The sequence below is a fragment of the Pteronotus mesoamericanus genome, unplaced genomic scaffold (genome assembly GCF_021234165.1).
Source record: "Pteronotus mesoamericanus isolate MK-2021 breed Mesoamerican mustached bat unplaced genomic scaffold, CSHL_Meso_final scaffold_165, whole genome shotgun sequence".
In the NCBI taxonomy this organism is placed as follows: domain Eukaryota; kingdom Metazoa; phylum Chordata; class Mammalia; order Chiroptera; family Mormoopidae; genus Pteronotus; species Pteronotus mesoamericanus.
The window spans coordinates 3,818,850-3,842,009 of record NW_026555307.1 but is presented as its reverse complement, the minus strand read 5'-3'; the positions used below and the strand labels follow the sequence as shown (position 1 = coordinate 3,842,009).

At 57.9% G+C, this 23,160-nt stretch overlaps 1 protein-coding gene across 2 annotated transcripts; it reads right to left on the bottom strand.

The window, feature by feature from the left end:
- Positions 1 to 25: 25 nt before the first annotated feature.
- On the bottom strand, positions 26 to 21,326 carry CDH15 (cadherin 15). 2 transcript variants are annotated; one of them, XM_054588964.1, is made up of 14 exons: positions 21,222 to 21,326; positions 14,248 to 14,397; positions 13,901 to 14,056; positions 12,637 to 12,781; positions 6,827 to 6,987; positions 5,829 to 5,957; positions 5,218 to 5,403; positions 4,095 to 4,348; positions 3,250 to 3,392; positions 2,862 to 3,098; positions 2,372 to 2,611; positions 2,089 to 2,225; positions 1,697 to 1,864; positions 26 to 717 (listed from the first exon to the last, which is right to left on the bottom strand). In XM_054588964.1, the coding sequence occupies exons 1-14, from the start codon at positions 21,261 to 21,263 to the stop codon at positions 517 to 519; spliced, it is 2,349 nt and encodes a 782-aa protein (XP_054444939.1). In that variant the 5' UTR covers positions 21,264 to 21,326; the 3' UTR covers positions 26 to 516. The 2 variants fall into 2 exon arrangements, with proteins under 2 accessions (XP_054444939.1, XP_054444940.1); XM_054588965.1 differs by lacking the exon at positions 5,829 to 5,957.
- Positions 21,327 to 23,160: the final 1,834 nt, after the last annotated feature.

The window sequence follows — 23,160 nt, the reverse complement described above, 5'->3', positions numbered from 1 at the left end:
GGGTGGAGTGAGGCCCTGCAGGTCATTGTGTAGACCCAGTGTTGGAAAGACAGCACATTTTTAATTCACACTCATCGGCGAGCGGTTTCCTTTCACACAAAGATGAGGTCGGCATGGGGTAGGCAGAGACGGAATGAGGGGGGCTGACCCCCCTCACAGGTGACTCAGAGCAGCACCGTTGGGCCCGGAGGGCAGGAGGGGTACCTCCTTCCCTCAGCTCCAGCCCAGGCCCTGGGCTCTGCCCCTGGGATTCCACACTCCCCTGGGAGAAGCAGGCTGCCCAAAGCCCCCCTGGGTGTGGGGCCAGGTGCCCTGCAGCCACCTCCACACAGCTCAGCTGGTCCTTCAAGCTACACAGCCAGCTGTTGGCATGTCCAGTCGGACCCTGTGGTCAGGCTGCCCAGCCTGGTAAGCGTGTCCACCCTCTATGTCCGTGGCTGTGCCCTCAGCAGGGTGGGTGCAGAAGCTCCCTTCCCTGTTCTGAGTGGCCATCGCGTCCTGCCCTTGTTCCGGCCCTCAGAGGGGGCCATACAAGTCAGCCAGCCGGGCAAAGCGAGGGCCCCAGTCCTGGAGGCAGCTGTAGTCTTGGTCCTCATCGCCCAGACTGGATAGGATGGAGCTTAGTGTCCCTGCCATGGACCCGTCCCCTTCATAGTCATAGATGAGAGCCGTGTCATAGGGCGGGACGCTGAGGTCACCATCTGCAGCCTCCAAACCCTACAGAGAAGCCCCAGGAGGAGTTCAGGACCCTTATACACACAGCCCAGCTGCAGCACAAAGCGGGGTCAACCCAAGGCGTGGCACCAGGAAGGGGCAGAGGAGGTCTGAGAGTTACTAGGGGTTCGAGGGGCAGCCCGAGTGTGTGAACACCATTGGCCAGTCCCAGGATTCAGATTTGAAAAGAAGGTTCCCGCTGTACGGCCCTCCTTCCTCGAGCCCAGCGCTCTCAGAATACTGTTCTGCCTGAGGCTTCCTAACACCCCATCTGGGAGAACAACATGTTCTGCCTGTTAGAGGGTTGACAAATGGTGCATTGCCTCCACCTGTGCTTGTCACCGCGTCAGTGTACGCAGCAGCTGCCGCGGGGTTGCATGCCTCCTAACCAGGGCCTGCACCCGGGCCTGCCCCCCGCCAGGCATCTGTCTGGGGCCTTCTTCAAGGCAGATCACTAAGTGTGCGGGCAGGCTCGGCACCTGGCACGCCACTGAGATGTACCTGCATGCTCCCCGCTTTGCCCAGTTAGATTTTCCTTGTTGTGGGCATCTCCCAGTTCACCTCAGCAAGCCACTGACCCTGTGTCCAGAGGAGCTACTGTGGATGCTGGGGTTTAGCCGACCTGCACTTCTACCCGCGGGGGTCACTAGGTTTCCTCTGCCAGTGCTTGGTGGACACTGCTGCAGGCAGGCTAGGCTCCAACCTGCCCCAGCTCAGCTAGGCCCACTGCGGTCCTTGCAGGGGTTCACCAGGCTCCTCCTCCTGTGGGGCTTTAGTGCCTATAGCCCTCTGTTCCCTCAGCCTCACTCAGTTCTCAGGGCCTCAGGAGTGTCCCAGAAGCTCAGCCAGGATCCCCAGGAGTGAGCCCACTCCCCGCAACCACATGTATGGTGGTGCACAGAGGGACTTGTGTGTGGTGTACATGTGTGGGTATATGTGTGCATGTGTGTGCACCCTCTGCCCTCTGACCCGGGGGACCTACGTCATTGATGAAGTCTGCCATGTCCGCAGGGCTGGTGGGCAGTGTGCGGGATGGTGGGGGGTGCACCCGGCTAAATGGGGCATCGCGGCGCAGCGGTGGCCGTCCCAGAGGGGCGCCCAGGGCTGCCAGCTTGGACGGGTGGCGCAGCTGGCTGATGTCGTAGGCATCCTGCAGACAAAGTGTGCAGACTTCAGCCTGGATTGACGACAGGGTGGGGTGTCCCTCCCAGGCACCTTCCTGCGATGGCACGATGGGCTTGGGCTGGGGGAAGGGCCTGGGGAGGGTCCTGCCCTTGGAGCCCGGGCGCTGGCTCAAAACCAAGGCTCCCTGGGACCCTTCGCACAGCTTGACGTTCTGTGCCACCACGCGCCTCACCGCACCCCTGCCCTTACCTGGTCCTCCTCCCCGCCCCCTTGCTCATCGTAGTTAAGGATGTTGTCCCTGAGGTCGTCCTGCAGTCCCTGTAGAAGCCCCTTGTCCCAGGACGGCTGCCGGAACCGCGTGAGGAGGGCCACCGGCAGGGCGAGCACTGGGCGAGAGGACAAGACGAGGTTGGTACCAGGTGTGGCTGGGTGGGATGTGGCAGGGCTGCGCACAGGGCAGCGAGGAGGTGGGGGCGGGGTGTCCGAAGGCTTCAGGGTCTCAGGGCAGGGGTCTCAGGGCGCGGGCACTCACAGAGCAGCAGGATGGCGCTGGCCAGCACAATGGCCAGGGCGCCCAGGCTGATGCCCATGCCCCTTGCCCTCAGCGCAGCGGCCCCCTGCAGGCAGGCACCGTCCGGGCCACAGTGGCACACCGTCACATTCAGGGGCTGCTCACGCTGCTGGGGCGGCTGCCCCGAGTCCCGGAGCAGCAGGCTGAGGCGGTGCAGCCCCTCCTGGACCTGGTGCCGCAACCGCAGGCGTGCGTGGCTCACTGTGGAAGGTGCCAAGGTCAGCAGGTCAGCAGGGCTGTCTGGGGCTGGCCACGCCCCCTCTGTGCCCCATGGGGATCATGAGATGCTGGGCCTGTTCCCCATCTGCCCACTAACTGTGATAACTAATCCCTGTCCCCCACCCCGCTGAGGGTGTGCTGAAGTGGGAGCTAGAAGGACTGTGTCTTGAGTGCCCACCCCCCCAGGTCCCAGGTCTGTATCCCCAGGGTTAGGGAGGGGAGTGGAGCTCACTGTTAATCTGGCTGAGGCTCCAGTTCCGGGCCAGCTCTGGAAACCTGGGGCTCAGCAGGAAGTGGAAGGGGGCCCCGTGCGGGGGTAGGTCCTCATCTGTGGCACTCAGGAGAAGGCCAGAGCCCTGGTTTGGCTCACTGCACAGGCTTCCGGATGGCGGGGACAGCTCAGGGGCATGGTCATTGACCTCCAGGATCTCAATGGACAGCGTCCCGGTAGCCGTGCGTGGTGGGGAGGCTGCAGACAGAAGAGGCCTGGTGGGCTTTGCCCTGGCCAGAGTCCCCTGCTCATCCTGTAAGTCTGCTCATTGGAGAGCCTCGCTCTCAGCTCTTGGGCCAGTGCGGGGGGACTCCCAGCCATGGAGCCCAGGCAAGAATGCAGTGCTCACCATCATCATGTGCCAGGATGATGGCCCTGTACCAGCCATCCTTGAGGAAGGGGGACGCCGGGCTGAGCACACGCTGGGTCTGGACCCAGCCTGTGGCTCCATCCACTTGCAGCCAGTCCTCAGGGTCATAATCCTTGGAGTAGCTGTCAGCCAAGGAGGGGAGAAGGGAACAGGGGGCACTGAGTTCCATGGGACCCCCTAGAGCTGTGGTCTCATATAGACATACATGTATACATTCCTCATACACATATACATCACACACACACACACACACACACACACACACACACACACACACAAAAGCCCTTGAAGCCCTATTCTGGCATTTTCTATCCCAATCCACAGATCAGGAAACTAAGGCTCAGAAAGGCAGGTGAGCTCACAAGGGCTCTGTGGCGACTGAGTGACACAACACAGCATCACATCCACAGGATTCAGCAAAGGGGCACCGTGGAGATAGACCCAGATCCACAGGACCAGCGCTGAGGGTGAAATCCAAGGGCCAACCCCATGGGATCGACGATCGCCAGAATGGACAGGGCTGGACACCCAGGGGCTGGTCAGAGTAGACCATGGCGGTGTCAGTATGTGCCGACTGGAGCCCAGTCCTGCCCCAGGGAACAAGGTCACAGCAATATCTACACACGTGGGACTTGAGACCCCCTTGGACCATGAGGGACACACAGAGAGAGATGAGCCCTCCACCCTCTGACCAAGGTCCTGACGGGAACCCTCAGAGCACAGGGGCTGGGGTACTCTCAGCTGTGCCCCTGGCCCTGGGAGGGAACTGGGGGAATGGGGCTATTAGCTCCCTCTGCCTCACCCCCAGGGCCCCCGGGGGGCACCTGAGCCTCTGCAGCTGCTGTGTGTCGGGGTCTCGGGCAGAGAAGGTGGCCACGGGTGTTCCCGGGGCCGCCCCCTCAGCCAGGCTGGTCCTCAGTGGGTTCTCCTGGAACACGGGTGCCTCATTGACATCCTGCACCTGGACACTGACTCGGGCCTGGTCCCGCTCCGCCCTGGGGGCAGCAGCCTGCAGCGGGGCCTCGTTCTGCACCACCACTTTGAGGTCATACTGGTCACAACTCTCATAGTCGAGGGGCTGTGGGGAGGAAGCAGAGCTGAGAGCCTGCTCAGGACTCCGGGGCTCCTGCATGTGGCACTAGAGGCAGGTATGGGTCGGGAGAAGGCATCTGCACGGTGCCGCTGCCCCGGGCCTGTCCTCAGCCCCAACTGTGCTCTTCTGTCACAGCCTTGGAAAAAAATCAAAATTACGGAGGACAGGAAAGGCACAAGGAATAATGTAGAAATGGTAAATGACACTCATCACTCGAAACAAGTTTGTTGGGTGTCGTGTGGTCAATTTTATGTGTCATTTGGCCCGGTGATCCTCCCCAGCGACTCACACAAACACTCCTCTGGGTACTGCCGGAGGTAGTTGATAGATGTGGTTAAATTAGCTTCTGCCGTCTGGGCGAGCCTCATCCATAGTTGAAAGTCTTTACGAGCGAAACTGAGGTTTCCGAGGAAGACGGAATTCTGCCTGGAGACTGCGGCACCAGTTCAGAAGTGCCAGCTCACCCTACAAACCTCAGAGTTGCCCAGCCAGCCCCCACAATGGCATGAGGCAATTTGTTGCAATAGACATTTTCATATCTAAATATATCTATATCTTTACGTACGTGAATATACATATATATGTGTGTGTACACATACCTTTTCTATTGTTTCATATCTGATGCAGGTACAGTGTATTCACCCACAATTACATACGTAAAGTAGCAGCACACTGTAAATAACATGCAGGCTTGTGGGGGTAGCCCTGTTGCCCTGTGGTCAGAGTGGCCTGAGGTTGCAGCCCCAGCGTTTCCGGGGGATCCAAACAGTGTCCCAGGGCCTGAGGAGAGGAGCCCTCCTCAGCTCCGCCCACAGCGACCCCTGAGCTGGGGGGGGGCTGCGCACCCCACTCACCTTCACCACAGACAGCACGCCTTCGTTGGTCTTGGGGTCTGTACGGATAGCAAAGTGCCCATCAGGGTCGCCTTCTATGATGGTGAACCTGGCCACCCAGTTTGGGGAACCTGGCAGGTCCTTGTCCTCCACCTCCAGCCGTCCCACGTCGACTCCACTCATGGCCTCTGGGGCCTCCATGAAGAACTGTGGGAGCCCCGAGCCCTGTTACCTACCCGGGTCATCAGGGGCAAGGACACCTTCCTCTGCCCCTCCCAGCTAATTGTTGCCCACCCACTGGAGTCCTCCCAGGTTTGTTTGTTTCTAGAGTCACCCCCATCCCCCTGGAGACCCTGTGAGCCCTCTCTGCGGGTTCAGCGCACACGGGCTTGGGGGAGCCACAGAGGGAGTTGGGGCTGCTTCTCCTAAGGCTGCTCTCTTGGCTCCTTCTGGCGGTTCACTGGTCACAAGCATCGCCTCTGTTGTCCCCAACTCAGGTCTCTGCGTTGCCTGTGCAGGACGCCTGCTCCAAAGCACCCAGCCTCACACCCTCCACGAAGCCCTGGTCTCCACCGGGCCTGGGGAGGGAAGGTCAGCAGAGCAGGGGCTGGGGGGTGAGGACAGTGGTGCACCTCATCCCTGGGGAACCCAGGGGCGTTGTCATTGACATCTTCGACAGTGATGATGGCTGAGGCGGTGGCGGTCAGGCCATCTCCAGACATGTCTGCCACTTGCAGGGTCAGATTGTACATGGCGACCACCTGGCGGATGGTGACAGGGGGTTGGGAGACAGGACGGTCACAGAGCCAGGCAGGGAGCAGGCCACTTGTGGATTCAGCCCACACAGGAGAGCCCTGTGGGTGGCAGAGGCCCCGAGAGGCTCCAAGGCCTTGCCTGCCCCCAGGCTCTTGGGCAAAATGTGCTGCTTGGCCTCTCAGGGTCCAATGGCAGCGGTGTCAGCCCTCAACTCTGCCCCAGCCTAGGAGTGCGCAAGAGGTGAGCTTCCAGGTCAGATAAGCATTTACAGGGCACGCACTGCATGCTGGATGCTAAGGGGCACCGGAGAGCTGAGTCCCTGCCATAGCAGAGAGAGATGGATGAAGTTCACCTGACACAGCAAGTGACCAGACAGAGCCACACAGGTGGCTGTGGAGAAACCAAGAAGGGCTTTCTGGAGGTTCTGACACGGAAGCCCAGCAGTGAGGGCAGCAGTGGTTCTGACAGAGGGTGGCCATCACTCCAGAGAGTGAGTGGTCACTGTGGGGCCTGAGAGGTGACAAGCCCGATGGCTTTGTAGGCAATGGGTACTTTTGGCAGAAAAAACGCTGAGGATGTGTCAGGGCCAGGCGCTGTACTGAGGGCCTTTCTTACCCTCTCTCGACCTAACCCCATAACCACTCAGGAGGCAGGTGCCTGGAGCCCGGAGCCACTGTGGGCATTTGCAGTGACTGGGGCCCCCCTTCAACTGTAGGGGAGGGAGAGTCTGGCTAAGTGAGTCTGGGTCAGAGGGCCCAACTCTAAGTGAGCTGCCCCCGTCCACTCAAGCACCTACAAGGTGGGCAAAGATTGGTCAAACAGGTCTCTGGTTTCCCTGTTGCCAGCTTTCAAAGCAGAGCGCTGGCAGCCTCACCTCGCGGTCCAGGCCCACTTGCACCGTGCGTATCTGCCCTGTGTGCTCATCGATGCTGAAGAGCTGCGGGCCGCTCTGCTCCAGGATGGAGTACCGCAGGGCCGCGTTGTCTGTTTCTGGGTCGTCAGCGTCTGTGGCCTCGGCTTTGGTCACAAAGGTGCCTGGGAAGGAGGAGAACTTGTAAGGCAAGCATGGGTGCCACCTCCCTGTGGCCCACCAGGCCAGGTCCAGGGCCCCTGTTAGGTATATGCAAACTTGAACGTGCAAGCCTTTTGCCTGTGTTGTTTGTAGGGGAGGAAGCAGGAGTGTACGATACATGTTCAATCAAGAGCAGATACCTGCGTTTCCCCCAAGACACTGAGGCAGCCTAGCAGAAGCCAAAAGCACTGGGTCAGACTAGGCAGCCAGCAGGGGAAGCTGGGGCTGGCCCCGAACCCCAGCTGCGTGGGGGACAAAGGGTGTGCCAGCACACCGGGCAGGCGCTATCCTCAGCCCCACCTACAGAGAGAAGCAATAGCCAGGGCTGGACCTGTGCTCTGGGGCAAACAAGCCACTGAATCTCAGGAAAGAGTGGAGGCTATGCATGGGTCAGGAGGCTCCTCAATGCCTGTGCCCACACCCATTTTCCATCTGGTGAGATTTAGGCCTGGCCTCGATCCTCTCCAAACCCAGCTGTACTCAAATGATGGAATTAGAAAAACACTGTTTCACATCTGTCAGAATAGCAACGGATGCAGCCGAGAACCATCAGTGGATGCTAAAACTGGTGGGTGGAAGGATGAGGAATAACAGGATATTTGCACAGTCTTAAAGTATCTTCCACAAGCTACCTATTAGCTACAAAGGCAAAAACAGAAAAATCACAGTGGAGAAGCCTAGCAGCTATGCCCTTCAGTAGTCAGATCAAAGTCAACATCTCCAGGAATGGGACATGTGTGCCTCATGATGTGACACACTGAGGAGGACACGGCATCACTTCTGTGGAAGTCCCACCAATATGGCAAAGCCCAAAGCCAACCACACAGACTCACATTCAGAGACAACCTTCAAAATAATTGCTTAAATGCTTCAGGATGTCGGCATCATGATCAAAGAGGTGAAAGGCTTGTATGAAACATGGGTGAAAGAAAGTAAAGAAGACAAATAAATGGGAACATATCCCATGTTCATGGATTGTTGTAAGACTTAATATTGTTAAAATGTCAGTACTACCCGAAGTGATCTACAGATTCAATACAACCCTATAAAAATTCCCGGGATGCCCTGACCAGTAGGGCTCAGTTGGGTGGGATCTTCCTGCAAAGCAAAAGGTCACCAGTCCAGTTCCTAGTCAGGGCACATGCCTGGGTTGCAGGTCATATGTGAGAGGCAACCAATCAATGTTGTTCTCTCTTACATTGATGTTTCTCTCCGTCTCTCTTCCTTCCCCTCTCTCTAAAAAAAAAATCCCAAGGACCTTTTTTTGTTTGCATACACATAAAAAAGATTCTAAAATTCATATGGAATCTCAGGAAAACCCAAATAGTCAAACAATCTTGAAAAAAAACAAAACAAAACTGGAGAGCTCACATTTTCTGATTTTAAAACTTACTCCAAAAGTACAGTAATTAATACAGTGTGGTACTGTCATAAAGACCGGCATATAGACCAATGGACTAGAATAGAGAGCTCAGGAATAAACCCTCACATATATGGGGCCAAATGATTTTTGACAAGAGGGCTATGACCATTCAGTGGGGGAAAGGACAGTCTTTTCAACAAACAGTGCTGGGAAAACTGGATATCTACATGCAAAAGAATGAATTGGACCTATACTCATCAAACACCATATATAAAAATTAACTCAAAATGAATGAAAGACCTGCAACTATGAAACTCATAGAAGGTAACATAGGGGAAGAACTTCCTGACACTGGATTTGGCAATAATTTCTTAGATATGACACCAAAGGCACAGCAACAAAAGAAAAAAGAAACAAATTGGGCTTCATAAAAATTAAAAAGTTTCGTTCGTCAAAAGACAATATCGAGCCTTGGCTGGTATAGCTCAGTGTATTGAGTGCTGGCCTGCAAACCAAGGGGTCGCTGGTTCGATTCCCAATCTAGGGCACGTACCTGGGTTGCAGGCCAGGTCTCCAGTGGGGGTGTGTTGGAGGCAGCCACGCATTGATGTTTCTCTCCCTCCCTCCCTCCCTTCCCCTCTCTCTGAAATTGAATGAATAAAATCTTTAAAAAAAAAAAAGACAATATTGAGTGAAAACACAACCAGAGAATGGAAGAAAATATTTGCAATCATATATCTGATAAGGATTAACATCCAAAATACAAAGAGAATGACTAAAAGCTCAACAACAAATACACAACCTGATTAAAAAATAAGCAAAAACTTGAAGATACTTCTCCAAAGAAAGTATACAAATGGTCAATGAGCACATGAAAAGATGCTCAACATCACTAATCATTAGGGAAATGTAAGTAAAAACTACAACGAGATACCGCCTCACACCCATAAGCATGGCTACTCTCCAGAAAGCAGAAAATAGGTGTCGGCAGGGACGTGGAGAACCTGGAACCCTTGTGCCTGTTGGTGGGAATGTAAAAATGGGGCAGCCACTATGGAGAACAGTATGGTGGTTATTCAGAAAGTTAAAAATAGAAGTACCATATGACCCAGCAATTCCACTTCTGGGGTGAGACCCAAAGAATTGAAAGCAGGGTCTCTAAGACACATTTGTACGTCCACATTCACAGCAGCATTCTTCACAAGAGCTAACGTGTGGAAGCAACCCAGGTCTCCCTCAATGGATGAAGAGATAAGCAAAATGTGCTCTCTACATGCAAGAGAATATTATTCAGCTTTTAAAAAAGGAAGGAAATTCTGCCCTGGCTGATGTGGTTCAGTTGGTTGGAGTATCGCCCTATGGACCAAAATGTCGTGAGTTTGATTCCCAGTCAGGGCACATGCCTAGGTTTTAGGTTTCGTCCCAGTCGGGGTGTGTGTGAAAGGCAACCAATGATGTTTCTCTCTCATATCAATGTTTCTCTCCCTCTCTCCCCCCTCCTACTTCCCCTCTCTCTGAAAATCAATAAGCATGTCCTCATGTAAGGATAAAAAAAAAGAAGGAAGTTCTACAACATGTATGAACATCATGATAAGTGAAATAAGCCAGTCAGAAAAAAACACATACTGTACAATTCCATGCATAGTAAGCCCCTTGTCCATTCTTAGAGATGGAGAGTAGAGCGGTGGTCGCCAGGGGCTGGGAGGAGGAAATGAGGATTAGTGTTTAATGGGAACAGAGTTTTGGTTTGGGAAGGTGAAAAGAGCCTTGGAGACGGACGGTGGTGGTTTGCACAACACTGTGAACGTGATTAATGCGGCTGAACCGTGCACTTAAAAATGATGAGGGTAGTACATTTTATGTTATGTGTTTTTTACCACCATAAAGAATTTTTTAAAAAGCCAGTCTCATGAAAACCTAATGGCTAAGGAATGTTCCAGACGAAGGAAGAATGAGGAGGCCCTGGTGCTTGGAGGTGGGAAGAGCTCGCCTGGAGGAGAACTAGTGGGAAATCCAAAAAATAGTACCTGTTTGGAGTTCATCAGATTGGGGAGGGCACAGGGACCCTGATAAGCAGGAGTCCGGGATGTGACTAGCCTCTCCAAGGACACTGGGACAGGTGAGAGGCTTTCCCCTTTGGTGGAGCAAGGTGGGAAGACAGAAGGTGAAATTGGATCACACTCTCCCAGGCTGAGGACAAGCTAACATGGCAGCTCACAGTCCTGGGAGCCCCGACCTGGGGGTCTGTGCCCTTTTATCTGTCCTTTTCCACAGGCCCCTACTAAGGGCTCCTGAGAAAGATGCACAGGAGGAGGCCCAGGAGGGTGGGCACCTGTGGCTCCGGCTGAGGGTCTGCCTGGGTGGGGGTGAGCAGGAGGACTGGAGAAGCCAAGTGGCTCTCTGTGTTGTTCACAATTACAGAAGCAAGCGGTGAAGGTGGAGAAAACGACCTTACCCTGAGCAGGAGGGGAGGAGGTTTGCCTTTGGGGGAGGGGCAGGAACCCTGAACAAGCCCCATCCCAGAGGCTCGGTGCACAGGGACCACATATAACAGACCCCTGCCCCCACCAGCAGCCTTGCCTGGTAGGAGCGTGTGGAGGGACCCCTGTGTGCACAAGTGTGCAGGGCCTGATGAAGTCAGAGCTATCAAGAGAAGCTCCACAAAGCTGAACCGTCAGTGGATGCAGCAGCTGCGGTGAGGCTGGCCCAGCTGCAAGTGACACCTCCCGCTACCTGCCTCCCCAAAATGGGGCCACCCCCCATTACCAGGCTTTCACTATTTATCTCCATCTCTGCTGTTCTTTCACACACAGAAGAGCAAGAGGAAAAACAGATCCATCCGCAAAGACCAAGCAGCCATCAGAACCAGATCTATAGGTGACCGGAAATGGCTTTTATCCGACAGAACTCTGAAATAACTAAGATCGGTGTGCGAAAGGCTCTCAGAGAAAAGGTGGGCAACGTGCGTGAACAGAAGGGGAATTCGGAGGACAGATGGGGGCTATAAGAAGAGGCAGGGTTTTCTTTTGCTATAAAAGGCATTATTGGGCTAACTGAAATGGAATGATGTTTGTAGATGAGATATTAGTGTCAATATTAACTTCCTGATTTAGATAATTATACTGTGGCTAATTAGAATGTATACACTGAAGGCATCAGATCTCCAACTGGCACTCAAGGAAAGAGGGAAGGAAGGAAGGAAGGGAGGGAGGAAGGAAAGGTTGGTTAAAGCAAACCTGATACACATCACATTTCTGTGAAGAGTGTATAGGAATTCTTTGTGACGTTTCTGTAGGTACGAAATTTAGTCAAAATGAAAAGTTAACAGTAGAAAGAGTATCATCATTTTAAGTCACGGAAAGGAGAAAAAATAGGATGAAATAAACATGCATGATGAAGGAGGGCACATGTCTGTCGTGAGCCGGCCCTCTCCTGTCAGAAGCACACAACTTGCCTGGGATTCGACCAAGCCCCTGGGAGCAGGACAGGAAAGAGGAGGGATCACTCTCTGGGATGAAGTCTGTCTGCCTTGGCACAGACTCAGACAAGTAACTCCATTTTGTAAAGACTCATAAAGGACAGAAAGCTGTATTTTGTTAGTGATCAAAATGTAGAATTAGGAAGCAACAAGCCCTGGCTGGGTAGCTCAGCTGGTTAGAGCATCGTCTTGATACTCCAGGGTTGCAGGTTCGATCTCCAGCCAGGGCACATACAAGAATCAACCAATGAATGCATTAATAGGTGGAACAACAAACTGATGTTTCTCTCTCTCTCCCCCCACCCCACTTTCTCTCTAAAAAAAAAAGGCAACGAGAGGGCATGACTGCTTAATGGGCATGGGGTTTCCTTTTAGGGGGATGAAAATGTTCTGAAACTAGATAAGGTGCTGGTTGCACATTGTGAATGTACTAAATGCCATTAAAGTGATCATTTAAAAATGATTGATCTTGTGTGAATTTCACCTCCTCAAAGCAGCAGCAGGAGCCAGGGCTTTGCTATCCATGAATCCTCTCATTGCACTTTGGAAGATTTGGGGGTTTGACATTTATATTGAAATAGGAAGTGACTTGAGTTGACTTGTGGAAATTCCATCTGTCCTGGAAACTTTACTTATTCTCATACTCTTTGAAGGACCCCTGAGATCCTTGCTGAAGGGAAATCCTGGACTTCTGACCTCCCAGGGCCCCTCCACAGCAGTCCCCGTCCCCTGTGGGAGCAGCTGGGCAGGGGGGCCAGGCGCCCACCTCACCTGGCACTGCGCCCTCCAGCACTTGGCCAGTGAACACCTCTTGCCGGAAGACAGGCCTGTTGTCGTTCTGATCCACAACCACAATCTCCAAGTCCGTGGGCTCCTCCAGGGTGGATCCTCCCAGGTCCAGAGCAAAGGCCCTTAGCTAGTCAAGCAGAGAGCAAGGACCAGCACTGCGATCCCCAAACTTCCATGGTTCCCATGAGGGCCATGCAAAAGGGACAGCAAGTGCAGACTTGGTGTCTGCTGGAAACACCAGCTTAAACAGATGAGAAGCAGTTCAGGGGCGGGGCTCGCGCTGCAGCAAATGGAACTTGCCCTGAAAAGGAGGCTGCTCTTGCCACACTGGCAGGGCGGCCACCGTGCCTCCCCTCTTCCCTTGCTCACTAGGAAGCTCGCAGCTGACTGTGACTGAAGTAATGTTCTCACTCGGATTCCTGGTCCCCACCTTTTTCTGTACAGTTTGGGTCCTCTTGAACCTGTATGTTAATTTCTCTGTACACATGAAATTTTTAATTAAGCCACTTCTTAACCTTTTGGAGCATGGCTATGATATGATTTCCAGGTAAAGACATGCTCTCTAATAACTTTCTGTGTAAGGAAACCAAGAGCTGTTTCTTACAGTCTGAAGGCAGATTCGGGGCACACAAAGGCAAAGGCAAAGACCTCGTCCCCAAGGCGGGTTCCAAAGGGCACTTTGGACAGGCCAGGATGGGGGCGGGGACAGGTTACTCTGCAGGGGACTCAAACAAAGGAGGTTCCCGCTGCCCTCCTCAGTGCAGCCTCTTGCCTACTTGGCTCCTTATCTCCCTCCCCACTGCCTTCTCTCTCAGATCTCACAATCTCAAAGCCTTCAAGGGGTGGGTTGGTGGTGTCTTCCCAGGGGTCCCACCCCCGTGAATCAAGGGGCCCCTGCTGGTGGGATTCGGCAGTTCTGTGGGATTCTTCCAACATCCCATCCCCACCAAACATAACCAGGTGGGGAGAGCTGGCTGTGGGCGTGTGAGGTGGTGCTTTCCTGGGAGGCGACGGTTGCCCGGTCCTCGAGTCAGAACCAAGCCGCTCCTCCGGGGGCCTCAGTTTGCCCCTTTGTTAAATGGGAATATAACACCAGCTTCCTTGGGTTACAGGACCTAGTCCCAAATTCCTGCCCCTCCTCCTCCAACTAAGGATGCCAAATCGTGCTGGAGAAGCAATTTGGCCAAATGTGCCTGCAGGGGAACTGGAGGCAGGCGGTGGGGCGGGGGCGGCGGGGGGGCCCTACCCTGAAGCGGTCCGTCTTCTCCCGGTCCAGCGTGGCATTCAGGAACACCTTGCCTGTAAACTTGTCAATGGAGAACACGCCCCGGGGCTCCTCATCCACCCCAGGGCCCTGGATGCTGTAGATGACTCCGCCCAGCTGCTGCTTGTCCGACTTGATCTGCCAGGGCAGAAAACGGGCTGGGGGACAGGTCCCCAGGGGAGCAGTCCCTCCCTTCTCTGTAGCCTCGGCCCCTCCCCCATCTCAGCCTGTGGGCCCCAACGGGCATCCCAGTCCAAAAGCATGCACATTCAAGGACCCGCCGGAGACAACCAGCCCCTGCTCTTCCCACTCTAGCCCCTCGCCCTCACCTGCACCAGCGGGTAGGGGAGGCGCTTGTGGTTCTCGGACACACTGATCGGGGGGATGACCCAGGCTCTCCGAACACGGCCCTGCGCAGGCGTCCGGCGCCAGGGGAACAGGGTGCTGGGCCTCTTCAGCCCCAGTGAAAGGCCCAGGCTCTGCAACAAAGTCACAAACGGCCCTCACACAGCTTGTACTCTAGTGAGCCCGGGGAGCAGGCGGTGCCGGGAGCTGCTCCGCTAGGTGGTGGGTGAGGGAACTTGTCCTCGCCCCCTCTAGGGCAAGGGGCACCTTGCTCCACATCAGAACCATGAGCTCATGGCCCTGGGAGGCCCTAGCAGCCACACCCCCGAGTCTTAGGAGCCCCCAAAACTCAGTGCCTGTCTCCCGTGCTTCCCTGGGAGCCTCTGAGCCCAGGGACCAGGAGCTGTCACAGGCCCTGGATGACCACAGAAAAGTGACCATGCTGTATGTACCCCCGTCTCATCTTCCTGAGGGACAAGCATCTCCCCCAAGAAGAGCCTGGCCCAGGGTGGCCCAGGGACCACGTGGCCCAGGGGAGGCTCAGGGGCCAGGGACTGGGAGGCCCGGTCCACCTGCCAGGGGGCAGGCGTGTGTGGAGAACCTGGGACTGGGAGAGGAGGCCTTGCTGGGGGCAGGCGATGAGTAATGGGAACAACAGCTGGCCCCGCGGGGGCCCCTCCCCAGGGGTGACCCTTGTGGTGAAGAATGTGGACAACGGGGTCGGGGGTGGCAGGCAAGGGAGGAGGGGACCTGGGAGCACGCCTGCCTCCTCCACGTGGCTGGACCTGTGGGAGGTGGAGGTGTGGGGCTGCCTGGCTGCAGGCTGGGGGCAGTGGAGCGGGCGGCACGTGGCCACCCCAGGCCTCCTCACGGCTTGGATTCTTGAGGATTGGTTGGGGTCGACTAGACCTAATGCTTTTGTCAGAAGAGGCCCCAAGACTGGAAGGGGCCATCCAAGGGGCCAGAGCGCCCCCTGCCAGCCTGTGCTGTTTTTCTCCTAACTGTGGAACCAGCACCCATTTTCACACCAATACCTCAGGTCCTGGCCCCTTGGAACCTTCGGGCTCGCTCCTCCCTCCTCAGCCGTGTGCAATGTCGTCACTCGAGTCGCAGCGCCCAGTCTGGGGCTGCAGAAGAGGTCGGGGAGCACTCCACCCCGGGGTGCGGGGCCACAACTCTCCCAGACCCAGTGCCAACTGTCTCACCACCACGGGTGGCCCCACCCTATCGCTCAGAAGGGGAAACTGAGGTCCAAGAGAAAGAGCCCTCCCCACAAGTCACGGGCAGAGCTGGCGGCAGCACCACAAACTCATCCCGTGTTTCCCAGGATGGCCCCGGCGTGCGCAGGAGGCCTCAGCACTGGCTCCTCGGCCAGGGGCTGGCCGGCCTGGGCGTGGGTCCCGGCAGGGAGGTACTGCAGGCCCCTCGTGCTCCTCAGATCGAGGGTGAGGCCCATGATGGTGTGGCTTTTGCACAGGCTAGGAGGGTGCATTTCTCACATTCTCCCACAGCCAAACCCCGCTAAGACCCAGCAGGGGACTGAGCCCCCTCCCCCCACCGCAGGTCCCAACAGCCCTTATCCTGGTCCAGCCAGGCTCTGTGCCCCCAGGGATGGCCCTGGGGGCTGTCTGTCCCTACCCAGGGCCCCTCCAAGCCCCTCAAGCCCCCTCACCAGCTGCCTGGTCTTTCTGACTTCCTCCCTCCCAACACTTTTCAAGCACAGACTCCGGAAGCCGAGTCTATGGAGGACCAGCACGGGAAGCGGGGCTGGTGGCCTCAGGGAGTAGGGGACAGTATGCGGTGAGTGGGGTGCTTAGCGGTGGGGCCGGGGCAGAAGGCTGCTGGGCTGTGTCCTCCTCTTGTTTTCAGCCTCCCCTCCTGCCCAGGGCTTGTTCTCTGGGCCCAGGGCTGGGCACAGTGGGTCCTCAGACATGCTGTTGACAGAATGGCAGTAATATCCAAACTGAAGCTGATGACCCCTCCTGTGGTCCCAGGCCATCTCCCCGGTTTTGGAGTCCTCCTTCCACCACCTCGCCTAAAATGCCAGGGGCATGTCACCTGCAGGGCCTTGAGTCCAGGTAGCACAAACCCAGTTTACAGAAAGAACCAGGCGGCTGGCCAGGCCCCCGAGCTCCCTGCAGCCTGACAGATGGCAGCCCTGGCCGCTGAGCCCGCTGGGCCTTCTCGCCAAAACCACCCAAGCGTTGGCCTGGTGTTCCCACCAAGTAGAGACTGGTCCTGCTTTTGTCACCGTGCTAGTGGGGACAGCGTCTCTTTCTGAGCATCTGCGGGCAGCGCCAAGCTCACATCCTTTTTGCCCCTTGCCTTTCCCCCCTCCCTCCTCATCCCCAGACCCTCTCTCAGCCCGTGCAGCCCCAGGATGGCGTAGGCACCTCGCCTCACCGCTCCCCAGAGTAAGGCTCAGAGAGGCTGACATGCCATTTGCTTAAGACCACAAAGCCAGGACACAGCAGGGCTGGGAGCCACAGGGAGCCTCCCCTACTCAGAGGAGCAGGCTCAGAAAGAAGCCTGGTGTTTATAGCAGCGCCTGCCTGGCGCTGACTTCAGCATGGGGTGGGGGCTGGGCAGGGGGTGGGGCACAGTCCACTGGTGCTCCTTGACCTCAGGCTCTTAGAGGGACACGGAGCGGGGACCCACTCTGCCACACCTGGGCTGACCCCAGCGCTAGCGTCCCCTGCCCCTCGCCCGCCACAGAGCCTCTGTTTCCTCCCTTCCTGCCCGCAGCCTCTACTGACACTCCAGGACGCCCACCAGCTTGGCACAGGGTCAGTGCGGGGGAGGCGGAGCCAGGAGTCCCGAGCCCCAGTGTGTCCATGGCCCAAGTTCAGGAGGTCAGCAGAAGCCACAGAGCCTTGGCAGGGGACCCTTGCCCAGATCAGAGGCTGCGGTGGGTGGGGTGGCTGGGCCAGACTTCCGGAGCTCAGGAGCACTTCCCAGTTTGTCCTTTGTCCTTCCTCCATCCCGTCCCCAGAAGATGCGGCTGGCTGGGGGACGGAGCCGCCTGGGGATGGTGGGGCAAAGCCGCATGGACAAAGCCCGCTCACACAGACCCCCAGCATGCAGGCAACACCCTTGAGTGACATGTGCTCACATATGCCACCCACCTAGCTGCCCCCCATGCCAAGTAAGAACCAATGGGCTTGATGGACCCGTTGCCCTCAAGTGGGTGCCCAGCAACACCCCCATGGTTACCCTTGGTCTGCTCTTAACCAAGAACCTGAGAGAACATGCTGGAAGCCCCAGAGACACCAGGGCCCCTCCCTGGGGTCCGCCCCAGCACTGGCGCCCCACCCAAGGGCTGCTAAGTAATGAAGCTCCCACCACGGACAGAGGGAGCACTTGCGGGGCTGGGCTGAGTGGCTAGTGTCTTACAAACACTCCTGTAGGGGCTAGAATGGTGTCGTCCAACCCAGACCTGGGCGAGGGCCCTGGGCCTGTGAGCAGCTGGCCATCCCCTGCCCTGACGTCCCTCTGGCCTCAGGAAAGTTCCATCTGCTAGGATTGGTGATCACGCCCCACCCCGCCAGACAGCACGGGCGGCGCTGTGGGTCAGGCACTTCGCACAGGCCGGGATTCCGAAAGCAAGCTGACGGATGCAAGAATCACAGGAGGGAGGGCGGTTGTTAAAATAGGGAGTCCCTGAGTTTCCCCCAGACCTACTGAATTAGAGCATGCAGGGGGTCCCCAGCCCCGCGTGATTCTTGGAAACATTGGGGAAACCGGGCAGCCACGGGGCTGAAAGGTGGGACTTCAGGGTCAAACAGCCCTGATGTGGCTCTGGCCCCACAGGCAAGTCCCGCCACATCTCAGGGGCTTGTGTGTGGGGTGACACCAGGCCTGCGGTGAGGGCCGGCCTAACAGACAGCATGAGGCCAGCATTGGGTCAGTATATCCAGCCACACTGCCCACACCATTTCTGTTCAGAAGCAGCGGAGACAAAGTGTCCATCCTGCCTGTTGCCCCAGGGTAGCCCGCAGGGCTCTCTGTTTCTCTCCCACAGCCCAGGTGGGTTCAGAACCAGGAAGTATAAGGCACGGCTCCTCTCCCGGGAGCCTGGGGAGAAAGCTGGGCATGTGGCAGGATGCTCTCTGCCTTAGGAAGAGATGCTAGTGACCAGAGAAGCAGGGTGGAAAGTGAGGAGACACTCTGCTCTCTTCCCCTCTTGGCAGTGGTGAGCAGGGGGACCTGGGCTTGGGCAGGATGTTCGCTGATTGGGGTCCGCCTCCCCAGAGGCCTGTCCACAGCTGTACATCTTGGTTGGATAAAGAGGAGCAAGTAATTTTCTATTCCGCCCCCTCCTGGTGTCATTGGGCAAACCTGAGAAAATGTGGATGCAGCAACAGCTCGGGGAAGGGGTTCTGGGTACACGGACGCCCCTCCAACAGTGCTGAGGCCCTGGATTTTTCAGTTTCTACAAGCCAGGTAGGAGGCCCATAGCCTGGTGGAGCCTGGGCTTGGGGAGAGGCGCGTGCCGAGGAGGGCAAGAATCCCCGTTCTGGATGCCCCACAAGCTTCTGGGGCCTGAGCCCCTTCCCCCAAGGCTGGAATCCAGGCCACTCCATTCCTGGATGGCCTGGCGAGCACCAGGCATGCCAGGAACGGACCCAGCTGTCAGCCTGGCCCGGAGCAGCGCCTGCGCCCCCCTCCAGCTGCTGCCGCCTTCAGGGAAGGAATGAGGATGGCCAGGCAAAGGGCCGTGGGAAGGGCAGCCCTTTCCTCTGCCTGCTCCCCTTGCTGTGCCAAACTGCCACCATGACCCAGCCATGCTGCCCGCCTTGGAGAGTGAGTGGTCCAGGAGCTGACCTCCCCCTCTGCCTCTGGTACCGTAACTCCCCGCACCCCCCGCCCCATCTGTACTGGAGGGGTGGGTGTATCTGCTGTGGCTGCCGTCTTGTTCTTGGCACTTTCCCACCTGGCCCCCTGGCGGCCTTCACACTTTGCAAAGCCTCCAGGAGTATGGCTGAGGCACTGTCTTCCTTCCAGACACTGTGTGGCTCACAGGCCAGACACCGGCTTGGGGTCCCTCCCAGCGGGGCCTGAGTCTGTCGTGCATCATCTGTGCTACACCCCAAACCCTCTGCCACTGCCAGGTAGGGTGGGGTCCCACAGTACGCTTAGCTATTGGAGACACCGTGGGCAGAGGGAGGGGTGACAAAGGTCCATTCTGAAAATGCACACTCTGAGCCCCCTGTTTGAGATTTTAGGGGACACAGGCAGGGGAGGGGTGGGTCTCATCCAAGGCAATGGATCTGTACTGTCTGGTCTCCAGCCCCAGCCCCCAGCCCCCAGCCTCAGGCGCCCACCGCAGAAAGCCCTGCAGGGCCAGGGGTGGGCCTGCCTCAGGAGGGGGGAGGTTCATGGTGGTGGAGGAGGTGGAGGAAAGAGCGTCCAAGGGCGGCCACAGGACCCATGTGGCTGGACTAACGTCTGAAAGCTGAGCTGGGTCGGGGAGGGGTGGGCTGGCCCCCTCCTTCCCCTCACAATGGAACTAATTTGAGTGCTGAGTCCGGGAACTTGAGCAGCTAGGCCCCCACTCGCTGGTCCCTCACCATGACCTGAATCCCACAGCTGTCTGGAGAGGGGCATGCTGCAGGACCCCTGGGGGAGGGGTGCGGAATCTGAGAAGCTTCTACTCCCCTCGCCTGAGGCTCAGGCAAAGGGCTGGCTCTGCAGGGTGTGCCTGCGATACAGCAGGTGGGGTGCCGGGGCAGAAATGCTGCTCCTGGGTCAGGTGGGAGGGCAGCTTGGGAGGTGTTGGGGCACCTGGGCCCTGAAGGGGGCAGTCTCCTGGCTGAGGTGCTGCGCTAAGGTGATTGCTGCTGTGCTGAGCCAGCTGGACACGGCAGCTGAGGCCTAGGCATCGGACACTCTCTCTGAGGGGGCAGGGGGAAGGCACTAAGGCAGGGGAAGGGGTGGCTGGAGCCATGGTGCTAGGTGCCCTGAGGGGCCAGCTGCTGTGGAGGGTCTGGCTGGCCGGCACCTGGTCAGCTGCCAGGGCTGAAACCTGAGCTGGCCAGCCAGAGCTGGGAGGTCTGTGGGAATTAGGGGAACTCAGGAAGCCCCCGTGGTGGGTGCCGGGAAGCGGGACTCTCCTCATCAGCATCTGGCACTGTTTGATGGGCCTGGAACTATAATAGCAACCAAGGATCCCACATTGTGACCGCTGCCTGGCCCTGGCCCCTGGCCTTTGGCCTGTGACCCTGGCTCAGCCCAATCCTCTGGAAGCAGGAGGCCATGAGGCCACAGGCTCCATTCCTGGGCATGGCCTGGTGCCTGCCCTAGGACATAAGGAGATGTGGCCTAACTCAGGGGGTGCCCATGGTAGGGAGGAGGGGAGCAGCTTAGCTTCCTTCTACCTATCCTGCTCCCACATTGGGGAGGCTGGAGGACAGCAGGGCTGTGGAGGGTGGTGGGCTTTGTGCTGGACCTGGCTTCCCTGGGCACAGGGAATGGCCCAGGGAGAGGGAGTTTCTGGAGGGCGGAGCTTGCAGTGCCGTGGTTGGCAGGGCCCATGGAGTGGGGCTCAGACTTCCCCCAAAGCTAGTGACCAACTCAGCAGGGTCCCTACAGAGACCTGGCCTCCAGCGCCTCTAGCTGGGGTTGCTCCTGCCACTCCCCGCTCGCCGTGCTCTCCACCACAAGACTGAGGCTAAGGGGCACATCCCAGAGGGAGGGGCTGTCCTGCTGGGTGGTCTCCTGGCAGCCCCGCAGCTTGGTTCCCCGTCCAGTCCAGGCAGAGGAAGTAACACTCGCCTCTGGACCCCTCACTCCCGGGAACGGAGCGCTCTGGACAAAGCTGCCTCACCCAGGACCCTCGGCTCAGGGGCCCCCAAAGGCAGCCAGGGCCAGTAGTGCCGGGGAGACCGGTGCTCTTTACTCTAAGAGGCTGTCGGGCAGGGTAGGGGGGCAGGGACCCCGCGCGGCGCCCATGCCTTACCTGGGCCAGCAGCCCGAGGGCGAGGAGGAGCGCGGTGTCCATGGGGCGACAGGCCGACAGCGGGCAGAGCTGCGCGTCCGGCTCGGACAGAACCCCGCTGAGTGACAGCACAAGTGCGCGTGCGGAGGGGAAGAGTGAGTGACTGCACGTGGGCGGGGCGGGGCCTGGTGCTGAATGACAGCACAAGTGTGGGAGCTGGGAACCGATTGAGTGACAGCACGTGTGTGGGGGCAGGACGGGGGCGGGGCCTGGGGCTGAGTGACAGCGCAAGTGTGCCGGCAGGGCCGGGGCGGGGCCAAGTGAGTGACAGCCTGTGTGCTGAATGGGGCGGGGGGCCGGGCCAGGACTAAGTGACAGCAAGTGTGTGGGAAGGGAGGCTGGGCTGAGTGACCGCGCAGTGCTGGGAAAGAGCGCGGTCCAGAAAGAGTTACAGCACTGTGTGGGTGGGGCGGGGAGGGAGGGGTCTTGACTGAACGACTGCACAGTGTGTGGGCGGGTTGGGTCGGACCAGGGCTGAGACCGGACGGGTGCGCCGAGGTTAGGGCGCCGGGCCAGTGGCAGCACTTGGCAGCACTCCGAGCCGGGCGGTGGTGGGCCCTGGCCGGCCGGGTATCAGGCAGCTTTCCTGGGGTGCTCTGCTTCCAGGGTCAGACGATGGAACCAAGCCTGTTAGGAAAGGCATCGATCGGTGGCGGCGAGCTAGGGTACCAGAATGGATTCATTCACTCATTTTTTTTTTTTTCTTTTCTGTTCCCCAAACTCACCAGGCACGCTCCTGCCTCGGGGCCTTTGCTCTGCTGTTCCATCTACCTGGAATGCTCTTCCCCACTCTCCCCTAGGTTTGCTGCTCATTGCCTCGGGGCTTCGCCTGATGGGGTCTCCTCACTGCCCTGCTAGATGTTGTCACCGTCCATCACAGGTAACTCACATCATGAATTACAATTGCCAAATGTGTTCACTGTCTATGGTGGAGCTCTCCCGGGGCTGGGTTATTCCCCGCTGAGCCCCAGGGCTAGCACACGGAAAGGCCAGGCACACACTCAGCCCCCACTCGAGCAAGAAGCCCTTCCTCTCTCCTCTGGTTTCCGTCCCCCTCTCCCTTGGCAGTCACTGGGTCAGGATCCTATGCTCTCCCCGGGCGCCTGCATGCCTGGTGAGCAGATGCACGGTCTCTCACAGGCCCAGCCCGTCTTCGTAAGGGAGGGGAGCGGGAAGGCGGGGAGGGAGGACCCTGTGGATGGATATGCACTCTGAGGAGCAGGAGCAGTGGGAGTGGGGCTGCTGACCAGCCCTGGCCCTCGTCTGGGGAGCCTCCGTCTGGGTCTTCTCTGTCACAGGAGCAGGCAGGGGCCTCTTGCTTTCCTCTCCAGATTGCTGGTCTGCCGAACAGGTGCAGCACCATCTGTGCCCTTGGCCTGCTTGGAAGGAGGCCAGGCTGCCTGGGGGCGGCTTTGGCAATGACTGCGCCCCAGGCACTCTCTGTTCCAAGGTGGGAAGCGGGGAGCCCCCTCCATCTCCAGGCTCTGAAGGCCTGGGGCTGGGAAGCAGACCCTGGCAGCCACCATCCTGCCTCTGAGGTTAGGGACACCAAACGTGGTGGAGAAGCCCTCTGAGTGCCTTGGGTTTCTGCCTCCTGCTACTAGTGTAGCGGGGGTGGGGGGAGTGAGGTGGCTGTGCTCCCCAGAAAGAGGCAGCCCTCGTTCTCCGGGCAACCTCAGGCACCTAACAGAGGAGACAGACCGCCCTTTGATACCCTCTCCCTTTCTCCCATCCTCCCGGCTTTTCCATCCTTCCTCTGCCGTGCTCTTGGCCATCTGTCTTCCACACGACAGCCTCCCCCCTGGATGGAGGGGTCATCAAGGTGGAGGGTAAGCTGCCTCCGGTCTGCATGAGCCCCAAGTGCAGGGACAGGCCACAGGGGAGGGGCCTGGTGCCCAGG